This window comes from Trachinotus anak, unplaced genomic scaffold, assembly GCF_046630095.1.
Source record: "Trachinotus anak isolate AG129_WGS33_773 ecotype Australia unplaced genomic scaffold, CSIRO_AGI_Tana_v1 ptg000009l, whole genome shotgun sequence".
NCBI classification, from domain to species: Eukaryota; Metazoa; Chordata; class Actinopteri; order Carangiformes; family Carangidae; genus Trachinotus; species Trachinotus anak.
In genome coordinates this window covers 19,411,368-19,429,514 of record NW_027273860.1, presented here as the reverse complement: position 1 = coordinate 19,429,514, position 18,147 = coordinate 19,411,368, and the positions used below count along the sequence as shown (strand labels likewise).

The window sequence follows — 18,147 nt, the reverse complement described above, 5'->3', positions numbered from 1 at the left end:
TGTCTGTCTGAGTCATAATAACATGAATGTAACTGATCCCTGTCATGTTTGCTTTCCAGGGTGAAAATCCCATCTACAAAAGTGCTGTCACGACTGTGGTCAACCCCAAATATGAAGGAAAGTGATGACATCATGATGATCATAGTGAACTCTGCCATCAAGTATTTGACATCTGCAGTATTTAGTTTGTTTGGATACTGAGGCAAACTTGTGGTGGAATTCATGTCATTTCTTCTTGTCGCTTTATCATTATGAATTTGTACCATTCAGCCACTGCATCTGTATTTTTACTAACACTTATGATTTATCTGCATTTGTTTGTATTTTAGATGTACAGTATACAATATGTGTATATACTTTTAAGTTGCATATCTGCAGAAGTTGATGAAGTGATGGTGTTTTTTTCCTGCCACAGGACTGGTATGGGCAGACAATTTAGCTTTTTTTTACAACACAGTGTGGACAATAAGAATACGCAATATATGTACAAGAATTCCTCAGCTCTGTCTATCTCGGTCTCTGTTTGTCCCTCTTCTTGTTTGTCTCTGTGCACTGACTTCCTGTGTGTTTCTTTGTTCCAGACAGGACCTGAGTCTAATATGTAAATTGTCAGCCATAGGAGCACATTATGACAATGTGTGTGTATATAGAGAAAACAACTGCAACAGGAAATATTGAAATATATTTAGCATTCAACTTAGATTGGACAATTATGTTGAATCAAAATAGATTCTGTAGTGGTGATTAGTTGTAAATTTAGGTTTAAACTTCAGCTGAGAAACATCTAATGTTTGAATTTAAATTTTTATTGCACTCGTACTGCAGTGTTTAGTGTCTTGAAGGACAAAATACACAAGATGAATATTAATATCAACTATTGTTATTTGTATTGTTGATATACTATCACAAAGGGATTCTGTACCACTTTTTGAAATAATGAAATTGTGGCGATGTTGAACAATCAAAGGATTTGTATAGTTATGATACAAGTTGCAATTAACTAATGAAATATTATTGTATTTGCTAACTGCAGTAACGCTATTACTCACTCTCAGGTCCTTTCCTGTGTTCTTGTCAAGTACGCCAAAAACATGTTTTCTTGTCAGCTTGTTCAGTGACCTGGTGAACTCATTTGTGTGGGTCAGTTTTGTTAGTTACATGTTTTTTTAGACTGTAAGAATGAATCCGGAGTATTTGTTCAGATATCACATGAATCACCTCTGAAATGCTTTCACACCCAAATGCCTCTGAAGTACAACACAAGCCTTTACAGTATTGTTTTCAAAGTGCCTTTTATTTCAGTACCATGTTCTCTCTCCCTGCTGTTTATGACTTATTTATTAAATAAATTACAAAAAGAGTGTGTGTCTTTCTGAATGGCTAAAATATGATTGTGTTCTAAAAATGTAAATATAATGTAATTTCTTGTGTACAGATACAGACACACATACAGATCTCCAGTTTTGTTTTTTGTTTTTTTCCAAAAATAATGGCCAGAAAAGTGAATAATGACATGAAAAAACAACAGTGAAGGTGGTGACATTGGCTCATTGCACATATGATGTGGAGTGTGTTATGACCCTGGCTCAAGTGGCCACAACAAAAGGAAGACAGGATTAGATTAATCATGAATATTTTTTATTAAACCAAATGAGGATGTCAAATGAAATGTTCGGAGTATGAGGTGTGGAAATCAGTAAAATCAGTAGTGTGTGGTGTGCATCAGTGAGATATGTGAGTGCAAGTGTTGTAAGGTGCAAGGTCATCACAAATGCACATTTAAAGACAAGATCCAGAAGCCTTTCCAACAATTTTATTTTTTGAACTTGTGGATGCTTTGGAGGATGGTTAGATGGACTGGAGAGATGGATGATGTAGAAAGATATCAAAATACATACAATTACATATCAAATTAAAATGTCATCACGAACAAATATAAAAATGAAGTAAATCAAGCTGATATCACTTCAACATTTATGCATCCACTATCTGTATTTCCATCGCCTTCAGGATCTTAAATATAGGAGTCTAATGCAACATGATACAAATAAACATTCAAAAGCTAGGCAACAATGAGGTGCTAACCAAATAACTGCTATAATGTTAAACAAGGTAGCATAATGTTCAGTCCATTCTTTAACCCACAGTGGGGCTGTTCTCACAAACACTGGTCCTTTTAAATAGGGTATAGGGTAAAATAGGTTTTAAATAGATTATAGGGTATAGAGTATAAATCAAACAGAATTTTTAAATCTTATGACCTAAACAAGACATAAGTAATTATAATGATACTTTTGTTGTAGCAATAACTAAAAGTGATTATGCACTAAAACATTTTCTAATGACCTAAATGTATTAGAATAAATTAAAAGAACCTATGACAATCAATACATAGTGTAGGCTACTGATGTTATATAACATGACTATAGCACTAGTCATGTGTATAACTTACATGGCTTCTATATATTGCAATGGTGTCTGCTTTGTGATGTAATCACAAGAGATAAGCTCATCCGAGTTTCACGTATCCTACATAAACCAACCGGAAGTACCAAAAAAGTCACACCGGAAACGGTTGAAGTGAGGCTTCCTACCAAGAAGCTGGCAAACTATCTGTGCTGCGAGCTGTAAACAGGGGCGCAAGTTGTTTAGACACGTCGTGTCAAACAGGCTGTTGTAGCTGTTTAGCGAGAATAACACAACTCACTGTGAAGGGAAAATGGAAGAAGACACACTAACGACGCTGAAAATATTGATAATAGGAGAGAGTGGTGTTGGGAAGTCTAGGTAAGCTTAAAGTTATCTCCAAGAAATTGATGTCGTGGCTCACTGCTAACGTTAGCTAGCTGTCGTTAGCTTAGCAGCCAACCAATTAATGTGAGGTTCAAAGATAATGCAGCGTTTTAAATTAAGGTAAACGACTCGGCTGTGGTTCTCCTCTTTGTTAAAATAGAAAACAGGTCACATTGCTTAGCTAGTATAACATAAAATAAGGCTTGTAGTGTGTTGGCTATCCAGCTAACCTCAGGTCTCTGACATCATCTTTGATCACGTATGACACAGTTGGTTGAGGCGTGGACAGTAATCTAAGCTAGCAAAGATATGATGAGTAGTGAGGTTTTTGTTGTAGATAATTTGATGGCTATTGAATATTTCTAATCGTATTTAATGCATTTGTGGCGGTTGCATCTCCAAGATCAAGTGGTTCACACATCATAAGGAACTGCAGATATTAGTTTAACTTAAGTGAGTTTCTGTAGAAGGAATCTTAAAGGTTTTTACCACGCATTTGATTTTTGCCATTGTACAGTAATCAGACGTCCTTGTTAGCAACCACAAATCAGCCTAATATTGAAAGCAGAGTATAATGTTTTTACCAACTTTAGTCAGTTTATACTACCGTGGACTTTGCCAGCAGAGAGCTCGGTTAGGTTTTTATGTTCTCCATGAGTGTGGTCCAGACTGCATGAAAGAATCCTGATAGCCAGCCTGAGCCATCAACCATCACATTGCAGACTATGTTATTGAGTACAGCGTGCCTTCCAGAGCCAGAGCACTGCTCAAAGCTTTGATGTAAGCCTTTTGATAAGTGGGGAAAAAAAAAAAATTCAGTGCACACTGATGACCAAGCCTTAGGTTGTCAAAATAAAAAGCTGCAACATGAACCACAGAAGGATATGGGCTTGTATGGTAAACTCCAAGACGAGGATCTTCAGTATGATCAACAAGGGATCAATTGCAAAGGGGACATGGGAATACACTCTAATTTTGGATCAACCCTTTGTTAGCCCAGGAGGTTGTAAATAATCTCATATGTTTGAATTAATTCATGCTGTTTGGATCACATACTGTCAGCAGTAATGTTTCCACAATGTCTGTAGCAATTATTATAACTCTTTTGTCAGTTATTTCTTCCTTTATTCACTTTCTTGGCAATATTCTACTTAATTTATTGATCATGCCATTTTAATCTAGGGCATGTGCTTGTTTTAGTCAATGGAATTTTTTACCTTTAACATTTTATCTCGTGTTGCTGGTAGTTTGTTTGTTCTGATGGCAGCTCTGTAGTGAGTATGCACGGAGGAGGGACTGAGTTTATGTCAACACTATAACATAGACCCAGGTTTGCTTATATTTCCAGAAAACACACAAGTTTGTGTACAGCTGTATCTTACGCTGCCTGCTAGTGCATCATTCGGGCCAGGGGCATTGTTTCCAGAAAGCAATTTTGTATTATTATTAAATAGGCTTTTGCTTAATACAATAAACTATGTCAGACTATGATAAGTTTCAAATGTCATTGTTTGAATGTTCTTGAGCCAGTTGCCCTCAAATCATCAAGGGGATGTCTGCCTGGCAAAGAATACATAAGTTTCATTTTACCTGAACAAATGACATATACAGAATACATTTCTATCTTGCCCGTCTCCAAGCACAGCTCATCGGCTGTATGGACCTCAAACAATAAACACTCCTCGCTCCAGCATCCCTCCTGATAGCCCATGAGGGAAAATAAGAGAATTATGCTTGGGTCAAGGGAAAGAGTGAGGTTATCCCCATCATCAGCGCTGTGATTAAGGCCTTTGCACTTGATTAGTCATAGTTAACAAATGAACCCTGTCCTGCTGACTACAATCTAACGGTGATATCATCTGGAGCTTGTATGTGTAATGCAAGTGAAAGACAACGTGATCAATAGAAAGAGGAAGAGATACAGAATTAAGATAGGTCTGGTGCCGCAGGACAAGTTATGAGTCAGACAAATGGAAACCTGATCCTAGACCAAAAGCTTGCTCACCCTGTGTTGACTAGAATAACTGAAAAAATCCATCCTGCTGTTTGTTAGTGATTAATAATGGGTCCCAATCTCCTCTTTTCCTTCTTCCTGTCAACAGCCTCCTCTTAAGATTCACAGATGACACGTTTGACCCAGAGCAGGCAGCAACAATAGGTGAGTAACACATCTGAGCTTAGCTAATGAAAAGGTAAAATAAAACGTTGTGGATTACAAGGTGGTGGCAACTGCAAGACAGTCACCAGTCGAGTCAAAGTGAGCCACAGTCTTTAGTGGTAGTAAACACACACTCAGGCATAAAGGTGAGGCTGTACTGGATCGAATTATTTTAAGAGTTGTTTATAGTTGTTTTCCATTTAAAAACACAAGAACGCAGAATATCAGAAACACATTTCAATTTAATGCAGTCCAGTCCTACAATACCACTAAGTACGACTTCAGTAATAAACATCTAGTTGAACATCTCAAAGTTTTCACAAGAGCTGGCCTTTATAAGCTTCATAAAAGCAGAATAAGAGGCTGTGCTATTGTGCTGCATTGCATCAGATTGTATAGAAGGGCCTTATAAACTGTCCAGGTTGAGGTGAGTGTACATTAATGACAAGAATATATTTTAACATTGTAAAGTACATTGTAAAGTTTGTGCACAATAACAGGTCAGAATTTCCCTGGAGCTGTGTTACTATTACAGTAATTTGTCCCTGAAGTTGATGAAGCCAGCGGTCAGACTGCACAATAAAAGCTAATGTTAGTAAAACACTTTAACTCCTCTTCAACTCATTCTGCCTCTCAGAAGCCTTTAATGTGAATGTGTCATATTTATTTTGTCGGGAAAAAGTAACAAAATACTGTTTAACAATGAAGAGATATTTGATTTATGTTGTATTATATAAACACTTAGAATTTAGTTTAGCCAAGAAAGAAGTTTATGAGAACAAAGTGAAAAGGTTGAGAGTAACAGCATTTGCTCAAAGAAAGTTTTACTCATGTCAGCCTGTCTCAGAGGTCAACTAGAATGTGAATAGTTGTTTGTAAAAGCATCATAGCCAACAGGTAACACAGGAAGCTGTTTAGTGGCGTCTGCACAGCTTCTTCACTCAGTAAGGAGAATGAGACACTGCCAAACTTGGGTTGTGCACAAGTTGCTTGTGTTGCTATAACCACACAAAGGCAGTGTGGTGTCGCTTCATGTCATTCAGACAGATAGTAGCTATTCATTTAGTGACTGATAGTGAGATACACCAATCATTAGTCCATGTGTTAGCCTCACAAAACAGTTTGCAGACCACCAGGATTCCGCTGGAACTAACTGGGTTTAATGGCAGAGAAAGTTCATTATGTCTGTCAGGATATTTGTGCTGTCCTCTGCATTGTCTGGAGTTTTTATAAGAAGTGTTAACGACTCCTGTAGACTACAATGGCTGCAAAATTCAGTCAAGCAATCATACACTGTTGTTCATTCCCCCTCCTGGCCCGGAGGCCCCGTTGAGGCTGCTGGCAGATACTGTACATTGCAATGAACAACAAATCCACAACCCTTGTTATCTGCTCCAGGACCAGAATTGGCTCAAAAACCACACTCTCTGCCTGTGTCTGTTGCACAACCAGTATTTATTGCAAATAATTTAAAACAGTTTGTTTTTGTAGAGGAATCATAGTCAAGTTGAGGTCACAGAACAGACATGATGCCTGTTAGGATGTCTGCTAACAGAAGGTATGAGCACTTGGCAAGCTGAGAGTAAAAGTCACCACAATACCACACACCATCACAGCCACAACACTGTTTGATGTATTTTAAACTTAATGAGGAGTGTGAAAAAACCCTGACAATCCATCTTATCTGGTCAAACATGGTGGTGAACATGCTGGTACATTATTTTTTACAAGAGGCTTTTCAAATTTCTGGTGGATCTGCAAATGACATCAGATTCTTTTAATGGTATAAATCACTTGATGCACCAAGGACACATCTGCTATATTTTCATGTGGTCTTGAGGCTGTAACTACCTTAATGGGCTTACTTTCGTCAGATTAGATTGAATGATTTTTCTCCCCTAACTAACGTGATTTTTTTTTTTTTTTTTTTTAAAGCCTGTAGCTCACAATGCTGTCTTTGTTAAAACAACCAAAAGCACAGACTCCACAAGGTTGAAACAGTAAAAACGCTTTTTTCTTCAAGGTCAACGCATCAATCGCTACTGTTGTACTTGGCCATCTGCGATTCTTTGCAAAACAGATGTCTTCATTGGACTTAAGTTTCTCTCAATGACTCAAGTCCCCTCAGATTCAGACAAAAATCACTTTTAATCCAGTAACACTCGATCTCAATTCAAGTATTTTCCCTCACCACCTGAAGCAGTTCATCTGAGGTTGTGTTTCTCCCTGTGAGTAGAGCTTTCTCAGTACACTGTCACATTAGCACTGATAATATTGGCCAAAAGGTTTTAGTTGGGCAGGAATTAAAAACTGTAACTGTGACGTCTTTTGGTCTCAATGAGGCTGAAGATAATCAGCCTCAGATGAGCAGCTGTCAGGACACTTGCACTGGCAAATTTAGCTCTTAGTTACTTCATGTTACACTCATTACTAAAGATGCAAGATGGACAAAACAGGTTCCTACTGACTCACCAAGTCATCTGTTACGAACCCAAGTTGGTCGAGGGGAAAAGGGAGTTAACGTAAGACTAGATGAGGACCTGGCTCCTCCAGCCTCCTCATTCGGTTCAGGATCTCAAAGATTTACTGCCAAACATGAAGCTGAGTGTAAAATCAGGGAGAGCCAAGGCCAAAATAACAAACATAACAACCCTGAAACTAACACAAAAGAAAAGGTTATAATACTTTACTCCCTACAAACTCAAAAGAGCAGAGCTCCCCGACAGGGGTTAACAACAACAAATCAAATCATACAAACATTAACTCATAATTGAAATTTAACAAACAAAAAGTCTCAAAGCTGTGTAGCTTTTCACATACACAAAAACAGGTGGGCAGGCAACAAACAGCATGGCTGAGAGAGTGAAGTGCAGCTCCTCAGCCTTTATATACTCCAGGTGAAGGGTGGGTAGGTTGTCTTTAGTCTTATTTTAAATATAGGAGGATGTGTTGTGATTCTGTCAGTATTTATGTCCTGTCAGTATGTATTTATGTGATCCCACAAAGGGCTGTTTTCAGGTCCACTGTGAACAAGGTGGCCTGCAGAGATCAGCCCGGCCTTGACTTCCAGTGGTAGTGGCATCTTGTTGCGTTGTGATATGACAAACAGCTGCTGTACTGTATGTTCTCTGGGAGAGGCCAGTCTGAATTTATAGTAAATGAAAGCAGGAGATACTGGTCCCGCTTCATGGAAATGTTAAGTGTAAACTCCTCCATGTGTATCTGGCAATAGTATCTGAGCAACCCTGCTGGACTTGAGAAAGAGCTAGTTGTTGTGATTGACTGTGTGAACAAACTGTATGTTTGTGTGCGAGTGTGTGTGAGGTACACAATACTGTGTTTCATATATCCCTAGCCTGTCTTCATGTCCCTTTTTCTCCACTTCTGTTTCGCTCTGAACTGAACTCAGCTCCCCGGTCCCAGATGTAAAAACAGGCCCATCACAAGTGTACATTTCCCTGGTAAATCTGTCAGTGGATGCTAATACTTGGGCCAATATGTCATCCAGACACTGCACACTCTGCTCACCGAGACACTGCACAAAGGCAATATAGGAGATTTACTTGTTGAGGGGAAGGGGGACAACATTGTTATTTTCGTGTAAATGTCTGCTCCTTTGGGACCTGGCAGGGATTTTAGGGTTGATTCATTGCTGTCTGAGCCATTTCACAGGTGATGGGTTTATATGTGTATTTTTTTTCATACAGACCTGTATTGGTTTCAGTTGGGGACATTAAACCACACCATCCTTTCATGGTTAATCTGAATACACAGTCACACCATAATTTAAATGCAGGACATGGGACAGACAGTGTGAATAGCCGGGGTTAACTGAAGTTCAGAGACATTGTGTGGTATGTATGTTTTGACAATTCATCAGTGACAATCATAGTCTGTCGACATGATAATATTCTTGGCAGTGATTGGCCAAACCTGTAAGAGTCATCATATTGGTACCGAAGCAGGATGAGGTAACTATGAAGGTATGACTGATCTCCTGTCTCTTCGTTGTCTAGGTGTTGACTTTAAAGTGAAGACCATATCTGTGGATGGTAACAAGGCGAAGTTGGCCATATGGGTGAGTGTCTAACTCTGTGGTGATCACAATAGCAACAAACATGTGGCTTTTGTGTGTTAGTCAGAGCAGAGAGATTAATTGTCGAACTCCTCCATGACTACAATCTGGCTGTTCCCTCAAGTCCCCAGAAGATGGCGCTTTTGTTACACCATTTCTGCCACATGCTCCTTGAGGGAGTTAGAGGAGTCAGACTTGTTGTTTATCTGCCCTGGTTTTCCTTCTGTGTGAGCCACCAGTTTTTCTAGTGAGTGTGTCCAGCAGCAATGCTGAGCTGGTTGTGTTTTGCAGGACACTGCAGGACAAGAGCGCTTCCGAACCCTGACGCCTAGTTACTACCGTGGTGCCCAGGGAGTCATCTTGGGTAAGCCAAGCTGCTGACGCCATCATGACTTTGTGTGTGTGTGTTTGCCCTCTTCGCTTCAGAGTCAGGCCTCTGGTTGTAAAAAGAGTGATGACTTTTCATCCTGTGACCCACACACACGCACACCCACTTGCCTGACTCTCTGAAAGCTGGTTTATACCCTCCTCATATGGATATGCATATACAACATGTACACATACACACACACACACACACACTCACACACACACACACACACACAGGAACTTGGTTAAACCTCTAAAACAGACTTCCTCTGAAGCCAATGGTTTCTGACCATTCTAATGATACAGTGGGGTCCAGAAGTCTGAGACCACTTTGGCGAAGGTAGTCTCAGACCTTTGCGCCACTGCGTACAGAAACAGAAGGCGCCTTGCTGTAGCACTGGGATTACCAGAGCTCCCCATGTGATACCATCAGAAAACTTTGATCCCTTTGGTTTTATCAACCATGTGTTTTTAGTTAATAATACATTATTTTAATTTAATTTAAATTTATAATTTTTAGTTATTTAAATGTCTTTTTTTAAATTTAATCAAGTTTGTTTTTCAAAGGTTGAAATAGCTCATTAGTAAAATTTAATTAGGTCTTTGCTTTTGAATTAAAATATTTTTATTATATATAAAATATATTTTCATATATAAGGCCTGTTAGATTTAATCACTCTTGAATAAAATGTTTTAAACATTGTTATGGCCTACATCCTCTGATTAGATAAACAGTGCTCATATAATAATCTCCATTCTGCTATATTGTTATATTGCTTTATGTGTCCATTCCCCAGTCTTACCTCAGTCCTACAGTACGGTCAGTTTGTTTAGGTTATGTATAATATGTTTATATGCAGTAATTGACGTCATTGTGAGCATGGTCATCTGGTTTTCCACAGTGTATGATGTCACACGGCGAGAAACCTTTACCAAGCTCGATAACTGGCTCAATGAGCTGGAGACGTACTGCACGAGGAACGACCTTGTGAAAATGCTTGTTGGAAACAAAATTGATAAGGTGAGTTTATGTTTGTGTATGTGTATGAGGTGTTTGTCTTCCCATTCTGGCTGAACAAGTTTGTTGATTAGATAAGCTCATTAATACTCATCCTCAGTACTTACAGAAGTTTGAATAGTTTTTCTGTAACTTGAGATACAAAAAATGGAAATATACACTAAACGTTTAAGAAACATATATTCCACAGAACAGCCAGAAATAAGTATCTTAAAAAACAAAAAAGTCAGCTTACACCCACTTGACAAATGACAGAGCTAAATGACCATGGCAGCACTACTTTCATATTTCTGGCAGCTGGTTCTTTACCAGGATACCAGATTGAGTCAGCGGGGATAAAAATGCCCACTAAGTAAAGCATTATGAATTTATTGTGTCCTGTTCTTTGTCTATGAAAATCACTTTTCCTCTCTGCCCCATGAAGACCACAGTAGCTGACAGCTCCGCCTAGCAGACCTCAAATAAGTCATTACCTCTCTTTTGTTTTAGGAAAACCACGAGCTAGACAGGGCTGAAGGGCTGAAGTTTGCAAGAAAACATTCCATGCTTTTTATAGGTAAGTCAGGAGGATTCCCTGCTCTGCGAAGATCTGCTGTGCATGAGTTACAGCAGACTGTTACAAAGGGGAAACAGCTTTTGAAATAACTATCATACTTGCTGAGGAATGCTTGCATAGTTCTATTTATAAAACAGGCTTCATATATCATCTTCATGTGCTCTTGTTTTTCCCCTGTGCTTTTATTTTTCACATTTGTCAGAAAGGACTAAGTAAAAGAGTTATTAAAAAAAAGTATTAACTAAATGAAATACTGAAAAAGTCATTTTAAAAATGTTTCTTGAAATGGAAAGATTTCACTCTAACCGTTCCAAGACATTTCCTAATGTACTATTTCTGATTGAGCTTTCTAAATAAGATGAATTTCTTTATCATGTGGTCATTACTATTATGCTTCTGGATATCATCATACTGAGGAGCGGGTGTTAACTATATCCCCTAATAATATCCTAAGGTCCACTATTACTGTCTGGAGATGACAGTTATTGTTGAGACATTTTCCACCACCACCAGATGATGACATCAACATGCAGACATATACACTTGTTGTATCTGTGTCTCATTTTCTTTTCTCTTTCATTTCCATCCTCTGTCTCCACGCTCCCATTTTCATTTCTGTCGCTCTTGTTATTTCTCTTTCTCTCACTTCTTTTTACCGTTCCCTCTGTCTGCTCCTGCCTCTCCACTCCTTCACTTCTCCCCGACACTCTGCGCTCCTAGAGGCGAGTGCTAAGACCAGGGACGGTGTTCAGTGTGCATTCGAGGAGCTGGTGGAGAAGATCATCCAGACTCCTGGTTTATGGCAGAGTGAGAACCACGGCCGAGGAGTCCAGCTCACCGACGAGGACGCGGGAGGAGGAAGCTGCGGCGGCTACTGCTCCCTGGTCTAGATAACACGCACACAAAGCACACAAACACATTCACACACACACACACATGTTCAAACATACACGTGTGAATACCACACACAGTGTCACACATTCAAACACTAACATAAACACACACACATGAAAGAACAGCCCCCTTCCCACTGTGTGCTGTCCTGAGCTGAGCTCCTGACTCAGACATGAAGGCAGTGGAGGTCTGACTGTGTCCCCTCCGCTGAGCTTTAAGGGTCGACCGTCCCACACACTCTACCTGTGTTCACACAGACACTACTTTTTGCACACTTTCTAATAACGCTGCGCTAAAATGCAAATGCAGCTCAGCCTTCCTCTTAATGGGATTTGAGTGAGTTGACTCCTCTGTTTTGTTTTGAGTTACAGTTTTGTGCAGTGTGAGGACCTTGGTCAAAGTGATACCTGTTTTTCAGTTCCTCATTGTGCTTTTGGGTTTAATTTTAACAAGACGGTTAAGTTCAAAAAGTGTAAACCAAAGTTTGTCAGACAAATGGCTGAATCTCTGAAGCGTGATCATGAGAATAGAAAAAACGTTTTTTTTGACCAAGGTTCTTCTCTCGTCTCCAGCATGCTTTTGGTTCTCTGAGCATCTCGCCTTAGCAAGCACATCTGTATCAGTGCAGGGCCGATGTTTCTCCAGTCTTTGTCTTTCCTCTGCTCTGTCCTGTGCTTGATCCTGATCTCACCCCCACCCCCTCCCTCAGCCCAGAGTCTATGAACATTATGCTGCTTATAGAGAAGCTTATCAAGCCGGCCCATCTCGTGTTCCATCTCACCACTCTCAGCCATGAGCTGGATCATGTGTCTCTGTTGTCCACACAACTGCCTCATTTCATCAGAATATAATAGAGTTACCAAGTGGTTGCAATGACGTTTTACTACTTTTATTGACTTGGACTTCAAACCTTTGGTGTGTTTTGAAGAGTGCATAAATCAAAGAGATTGGCACCAGCAAGCTTTCCACTGGTTGCAGAAGAAGAGGGAACCTCTTAAAATTGCACGCCTTTTTTGTAACGAGTTGCTTTAATGGGGTGCGACCTACTTGTACTCCCCCACTCAGACAGATAATATCAGTAATATCACTAGCACTGTTACAGTCATATAGATTCCTTTGACTGTGCAGAGACAAAGGAAAAGTGTTCAATATTAAACAGGGCAGTGAGTCATGAGGGCGTTTCCACTGAATTTGGAAAATCAAAGAGCTGTATGCTCCACGCTGCTAATGGCTTTCACAGCACTCCTATCTCTGTGTTTGTATCTGAGAGGCAGTTATAAATGTACTGTATCCCTGACCCCGACAGTGTTTGTAGTATTCAAGTGCTGGTATATGGTCTGAGAAATTCTGGGAAATGTAGTTGTGAGAGTTTGATGTTATAGCAGGGATGGAGCAAACGACATGGGTAACAAGCATGTCTTATCACAGATGGGATTTTTTTTTTTTAATTTTTTAATTTCTTTTTAATTGCATGAGAAATTCTGCGTGCCATTCTTTTGTGTTTGTTTGTCCAGTGAATGACCTTCAGAGGCTGTTTACTATAAACATGTTAACTTATATTTAGCTGAAATTAAAATATTAAACATACAGGTTTACCGTTTGAATTTAATGGTACCGTATAATAAGACAAAAAGTAGGCTTTTACTCATTAAGCTGGTATAGCTGTCTTTTTTGTGTTAAAACATGTATAAGTTGTACATTGTGTTTTAGGAATTTGGTGGGATAATTCCTGTATGAATTGTAAAGCTGAATGTATACATATTTCACAACAAACCGCCCTATGTATTAAACTAAATAAAATTCTTTTTTAAGTGAATATGTTGGACTCCAGGCTTTGGTGTGGAGCCGCTGACAACTGTTACTTGAAGAGCGACGTTGATTAATAAGCCATGAGTCTTTTCTGGTAATCACTTCAAGTCTTCATAACAGATAACCAATAACTCTGCTGCCATCGTTGCCATGTTGGAAATGTCACTGTTAGGTGATGGGTTTTTCACTCAGCACCCTTCACATTCCTCTGTCCTCAGAATAAAGACTTGTGTTTAAACAGTGTCCGAGGAACCCCCAGACCCCAGACGTGTGATCTATCTAAATCATCTTTTTGGCAGACTTCTCAGGAAACACCACCACAGCCATAACTCACTCCACCAGTGCTTTAACTAGGATGTGCATAATTCCTGGGCGATTATGAAAGGGTTCGGGGCTGGCAGCCAGAGCGAGTCCAGGCAGCCGTCTGGAAATATGTCTCGGTCAAACAACAACGGAGGCACACAGCGTAATAATGCCTTCATGTGGTCCAACCATGTGCTGAGCTGCAGCACTGCTGTTTCCTTGTGCCTACACTGGAAAAACATCAGCTACTCAAGGGGCTGAGCTGACAGATCCTATATTTTTGGGGAATAATTTACATTACAGAGTTGGTCGATTGACATTCCTTGTATTGTCACATCATTGGGTGGTGTGCAGTGACCTCACTGCCATTTGAAAACTGAACAAAGCTTTTTTGCTGCACTAGACATGTCAGGAATGTCATTTAATGCAGCACTGACTCTTAATTATGGCTGCAACTAACTCATTCTCATTATCAGTGATATTTTCCAGTCTGTAAAATGTAAAAGACTCCAGAGATGCAAGATCATTATTATTATTTATTATTATTAATTATTTTCAATAGGAGCTGCTATAATTGCTGCTGTTATTGATAACACCATTACATCAACAATCAACAGTCTGTACCGCTGCTCCCAGTCTCTCTCTTTTCTCTCATACCCTGCAAAGTGCCTTGAGATCATGTATGTTATGATTTGACGCTATACGAGTAAAAATTGAATTTAATTAAAATTGTGAAAAATGCCCATAACAAGTTCCCACAACCCAAGGTGATGTCCTCACATTGCTCGATTTGTCCAACCAACAGTCCCAAAGCCAAAAATACTTTTACAGTCAGATAAATATGAAAGAGAAAATTACATTTAAATGCAAATGGGCAGTTTTAGCTTGGTAATTGAGTTCAATAATTCATCGGTTTTCAAAACTAGTTGCAGATTAATTTCTGTTCATCAGTTAATCCACTCATCACTTCAGTAAATAATGAAAAGTTCTTGACCCTTCATGGTGTGTCTCCCTGCAATATGTTGTCCTGAGAGATTTACCTCAAACCCGCTGGTGGTACAAGAAAAGTCGTGAGATCACCAGAGTCAGTAGGCCTCACCAAACACACACCAAACATAGCCATTCATCTGATAGTTGCTGAGTTTTTTCAATTTGGACCAAAGTGGTGGACCAACTGCTCGCCATCCCTAAAACTGAACATAATAAACATGGAAAAACATCATTGTTTGGTCATAACCCATAACATACAGTATAAGGAACCACTCACAATGGATCAATAGTAGTCAATGATATACACAGAGTACTATGTTTCTGGGCTGTAGACTTCCTATGGCTGCACAGCGACTACAAAAATATTTAAAGGAAGTAAGGCTGTTGCGGAGATGGAAGGAAGAACTAACACTTTTTGGCACATCCAGACTCTGACATGCCAAACTCCCAGGACCATCTTGTCCTGCCCCACCTTGTTGCTTGAGAGCAGCTCTGCAGGGACAGATTGATGGACTGCTTTCTGTCCTGCTGTCTGTATCTGAGCATGCAGCCAGGCACTAGGCTAACGGAGCAGATCTGGCTCTCATTAACACAGTTTTGTCTCCCTGCTCCTCCTCTGCCTGCCTTAGTGGCGGGCCGTATGGATTAGCGCTCAGACGAGCCCCTCAGGAGAGCAGTCATGCTGTCATGTGTAAAAATGTTATGAGACGTCGGGCATCGTTTCATAAGGTGTTGGGTTCCCAGACGTCACTCACTTTGTCATGCTCATTGCCGGTTTGCTATCAGGTAATTGTTTTGCCATGCTGACTTATAAGAGCGAGAAAAAGAGAGAGAGAGTGATTGGAAAGATCATCCCTTGCAGCAACCACCTGAATTGTATATTGTAGTGAGGAACTAATATGTTTGCCATAAGGTCCGCTCTGCAAATGTTATAGGGCTGCAAGATGCAGCAGGCCTTCTTAACTTTAACAGAATTGTTGCACAAGCGTTCAGGGCCCAGTTTTGGGGTTGAATGTTTTTGTAAACAAGAACAAACCATTTTCCCTCCGGACAACCTTCCTTGTTCGGGGCAGAAAGACTTGGAGGCACCTGTAGGTCTGCAGACTGTTTCACTGTTTACGTTCTGAGGTGAGGTAGAGGAAAATGCCCCTTTTGCTCCTGCTCTTTCCTTCCTCTGAATCAGCCAAAGCCAAGCTCTGGCCTCTCTTAGGTTACCCTCTGAGCACCAGAAGACTGTGAGGTAATGACCGGCATGCCCAGAACTGATGGCTCTGTCACTGCAGGTGGAAACACTTTGATTATGTGGGCCCTTGTGTTTACATTGTTGCACCCGTTTACATTTAGACCCTTTGACATTTCATCAAGCAAACGGGAGCGTCCCATTTCAGGACTCTGATCTGTTTTGAGCTGGGTGACCTGCTGCAGGCCTTGGTGTCCTTTGGGCTACAGTCAAGTCAATCAACCTCCCTTCTCTTGAGTCACTATGACAAACCTATAATTGTCTTGTGTGGGCCTGATACAAGTATTCTTTAATGATAATAATAATAATAATGATAATAAATAATAATATTTTTTAATATTTCAGCTATGGAGACTACCTGAATGACCATAGCTTTAAGAGTAAGAACAGCTTTAGGAATTACTATGGATTCTGTCAATGCAAAGGTTACTCACATCCTCAGAAATAACAGGCCTTTATGTGTACCCATCAATCATACAAGGCCCCCCATAACTTAATAAGAACAGACCCCGGGTAAGCAGGAAACCTCTGTACTTGTTTGGTGTGAACCTCTGCCCTTGGATCCATGTAAGTCAATTCAGCTATAATAGGATTGTAATTGAGTTTCGTTGTATTTGATACCCTGTCAATCTAATTTAAACCTAAATGATTGCATCGTAATCCACACTTATTTTCAAAAACATGGCGTCCTGTGTACAGGCCCTAAAGAAAGCAGGAGAAGGGAACTCCTCACCCCCAAAGGGAAAACTCCTCTCTCCGTGGGGGTTGCTTTCATCCCAGCCTCAAGTTACTGTGGCAATAAGCAAAAAGGCTGAGGACAGGCAGGCAGCAGGGGTACAGCCGCCTTGTAGAAACAAAATAGAAGGATGAGTAACTTCATTCATCATCCCACCACCACCCATATTTCCCCTTGTTCACGGTGCGCCTGTCCTGTGTGGCATACCTCCGGCCACACGCCGTCTCTCCATCTCAGATTCTGTGTCGTCATTCAGTGCGTGAGGACGCCTGTCCGGATCTCGGTCATGCTACCGCTACAACATGGAAGCAAATACCCATGTACTCAGGCCATTGGCTTCTATAATAAACTAATCACTTTGTGTCAACACAGGTTGGGTGTAAGCTTTCCATATGCCTCAAACATTTTCATGGACTAGACACATGCTTCTGCTGCAACGCTTTGCTCCTAGTGAAAAAAAATCCACATTAATAAACTCCCTTTTGGGTGAGATGATTGGCATGTATAGAAACAAATTCATTATTTTGTATAAATAATCTTGCCCCTGTGTTGTAATTGCACTGCTTATTTTTCTTTGCCAAGCTGATCTCGATTTTGGGGTTGTACCAGAGAATTTGTTGTAAACCACCAAGACAAAAAGAGCCCAATTTCACTGTCTTTGAAGAGACAAGGAGGTCTTGAAGGCTGGGGAGGCTGTTTTTTCCACCAGGGCAGAACTCAACCTAGCAGAGTTTAAGGATGGAGTACAGAGGTTGAACTTTTTGTCACTTTCCTCAGGTCTTGCAGGGTCTTGTAGCTTGAGGCCTTGACCTTTTTTCAGGTCTACATCATTGTGTGTTTTTCCTGTCCATTTGCAGTCCTTTGTGCCTCGGATGTAACCCGAGTTAAGGTCTATTACTGCAAACCACAGGAAGCTTGGGCTCTGTGACTGTACAGTGGACAATTGAATTTGAAAACACAAAGCCAACCACTACCTCTCCCACCCTCCCACTAGCAAGCTAAAGTCAAATAAAGCTTTCTCCAAGGAAAGGGTACCCAGGTCACACAAACACAAGATACTTCACATGCTCGGCTGTGCGTGTATCCACCATCCACTTTGTCACAGGATTTCCTTACAATCAGATTACGAGGAATAACAGAGGTGTGACAAGTGTTTTGTAACCACATAGCTCGAGTCATTTACTGGGGTTCAACCATAGGTACTTC

At 40.3% G+C, this 18,147-nt stretch overlaps 2 protein-coding genes across 3 annotated transcripts in view; both read left to right on the top strand.

Annotated features, from left to right (window-relative positions):
* The window catches only part of itgb1a (integrin, beta 1a), a 30,902-nt gene extending 29,541 nt beyond the window's left edge, over positions 1 to 1,361 (top strand). For both annotated transcript variants that reach the window (XM_071485692.1, XM_071485693.1), the window contains one exon: positions 60 to 1,361. Coding sequence is in view for 1 of the 2 variants with exons in the window: in XM_071485693.1 (XP_071341794.1) it covers positions 60 to 125 (66 nt within the window). In the remaining variant the exon portion in view is untranslated. The remainder of the gene's footprint in view (positions 1 to 59) is intronic.
* A 1,217-nt stretch (positions 1,362 to 2,578) lies between these two features.
* On the top strand, positions 2,579 to 13,679 carry rab18a (RAB18A, member RAS oncogene family). The gene is made up of 7 exons (XM_071485691.1): positions 2,579 to 2,787; positions 4,896 to 4,951; positions 8,968 to 9,029; positions 9,318 to 9,390; positions 10,298 to 10,416; positions 10,903 to 10,969; positions 11,690 to 13,679. The coding sequence occupies exons 1-7, from the start codon at positions 2,720 to 2,722 to the stop codon at positions 11,857 to 11,859; spliced, it is 615 nt and encodes a 204-aa protein (XP_071341792.1). The 5' UTR covers positions 2,579 to 2,719; the 3' UTR covers positions 11,860 to 13,679.
* Positions 13,680 to 18,147: the final 4,468 nt, after the last annotated feature.

Coding starts and splice junctions, on each gene's coding strand:
- rab18a (XM_071485691.1), top strand. CDS start 2,720: ATGGAAGAAGACACACTAACGACGCTGAAAATATTGATAATAGGAGAG. Junction 2,788..4,895: donor AGTGGTGTTGGGAAGTCTAG/GTAAGCTTAAAG, acceptor TCCTGTCAACAG/CCTCCTCTTAAGATTCACAG. Junction 9,030..9,317: donor AGGCGAAGTTGGCCATATGG/GTGAGTGTCTAA, acceptor TGTGTTTTGCAG/GACACTGCAGGACAAGAGCG.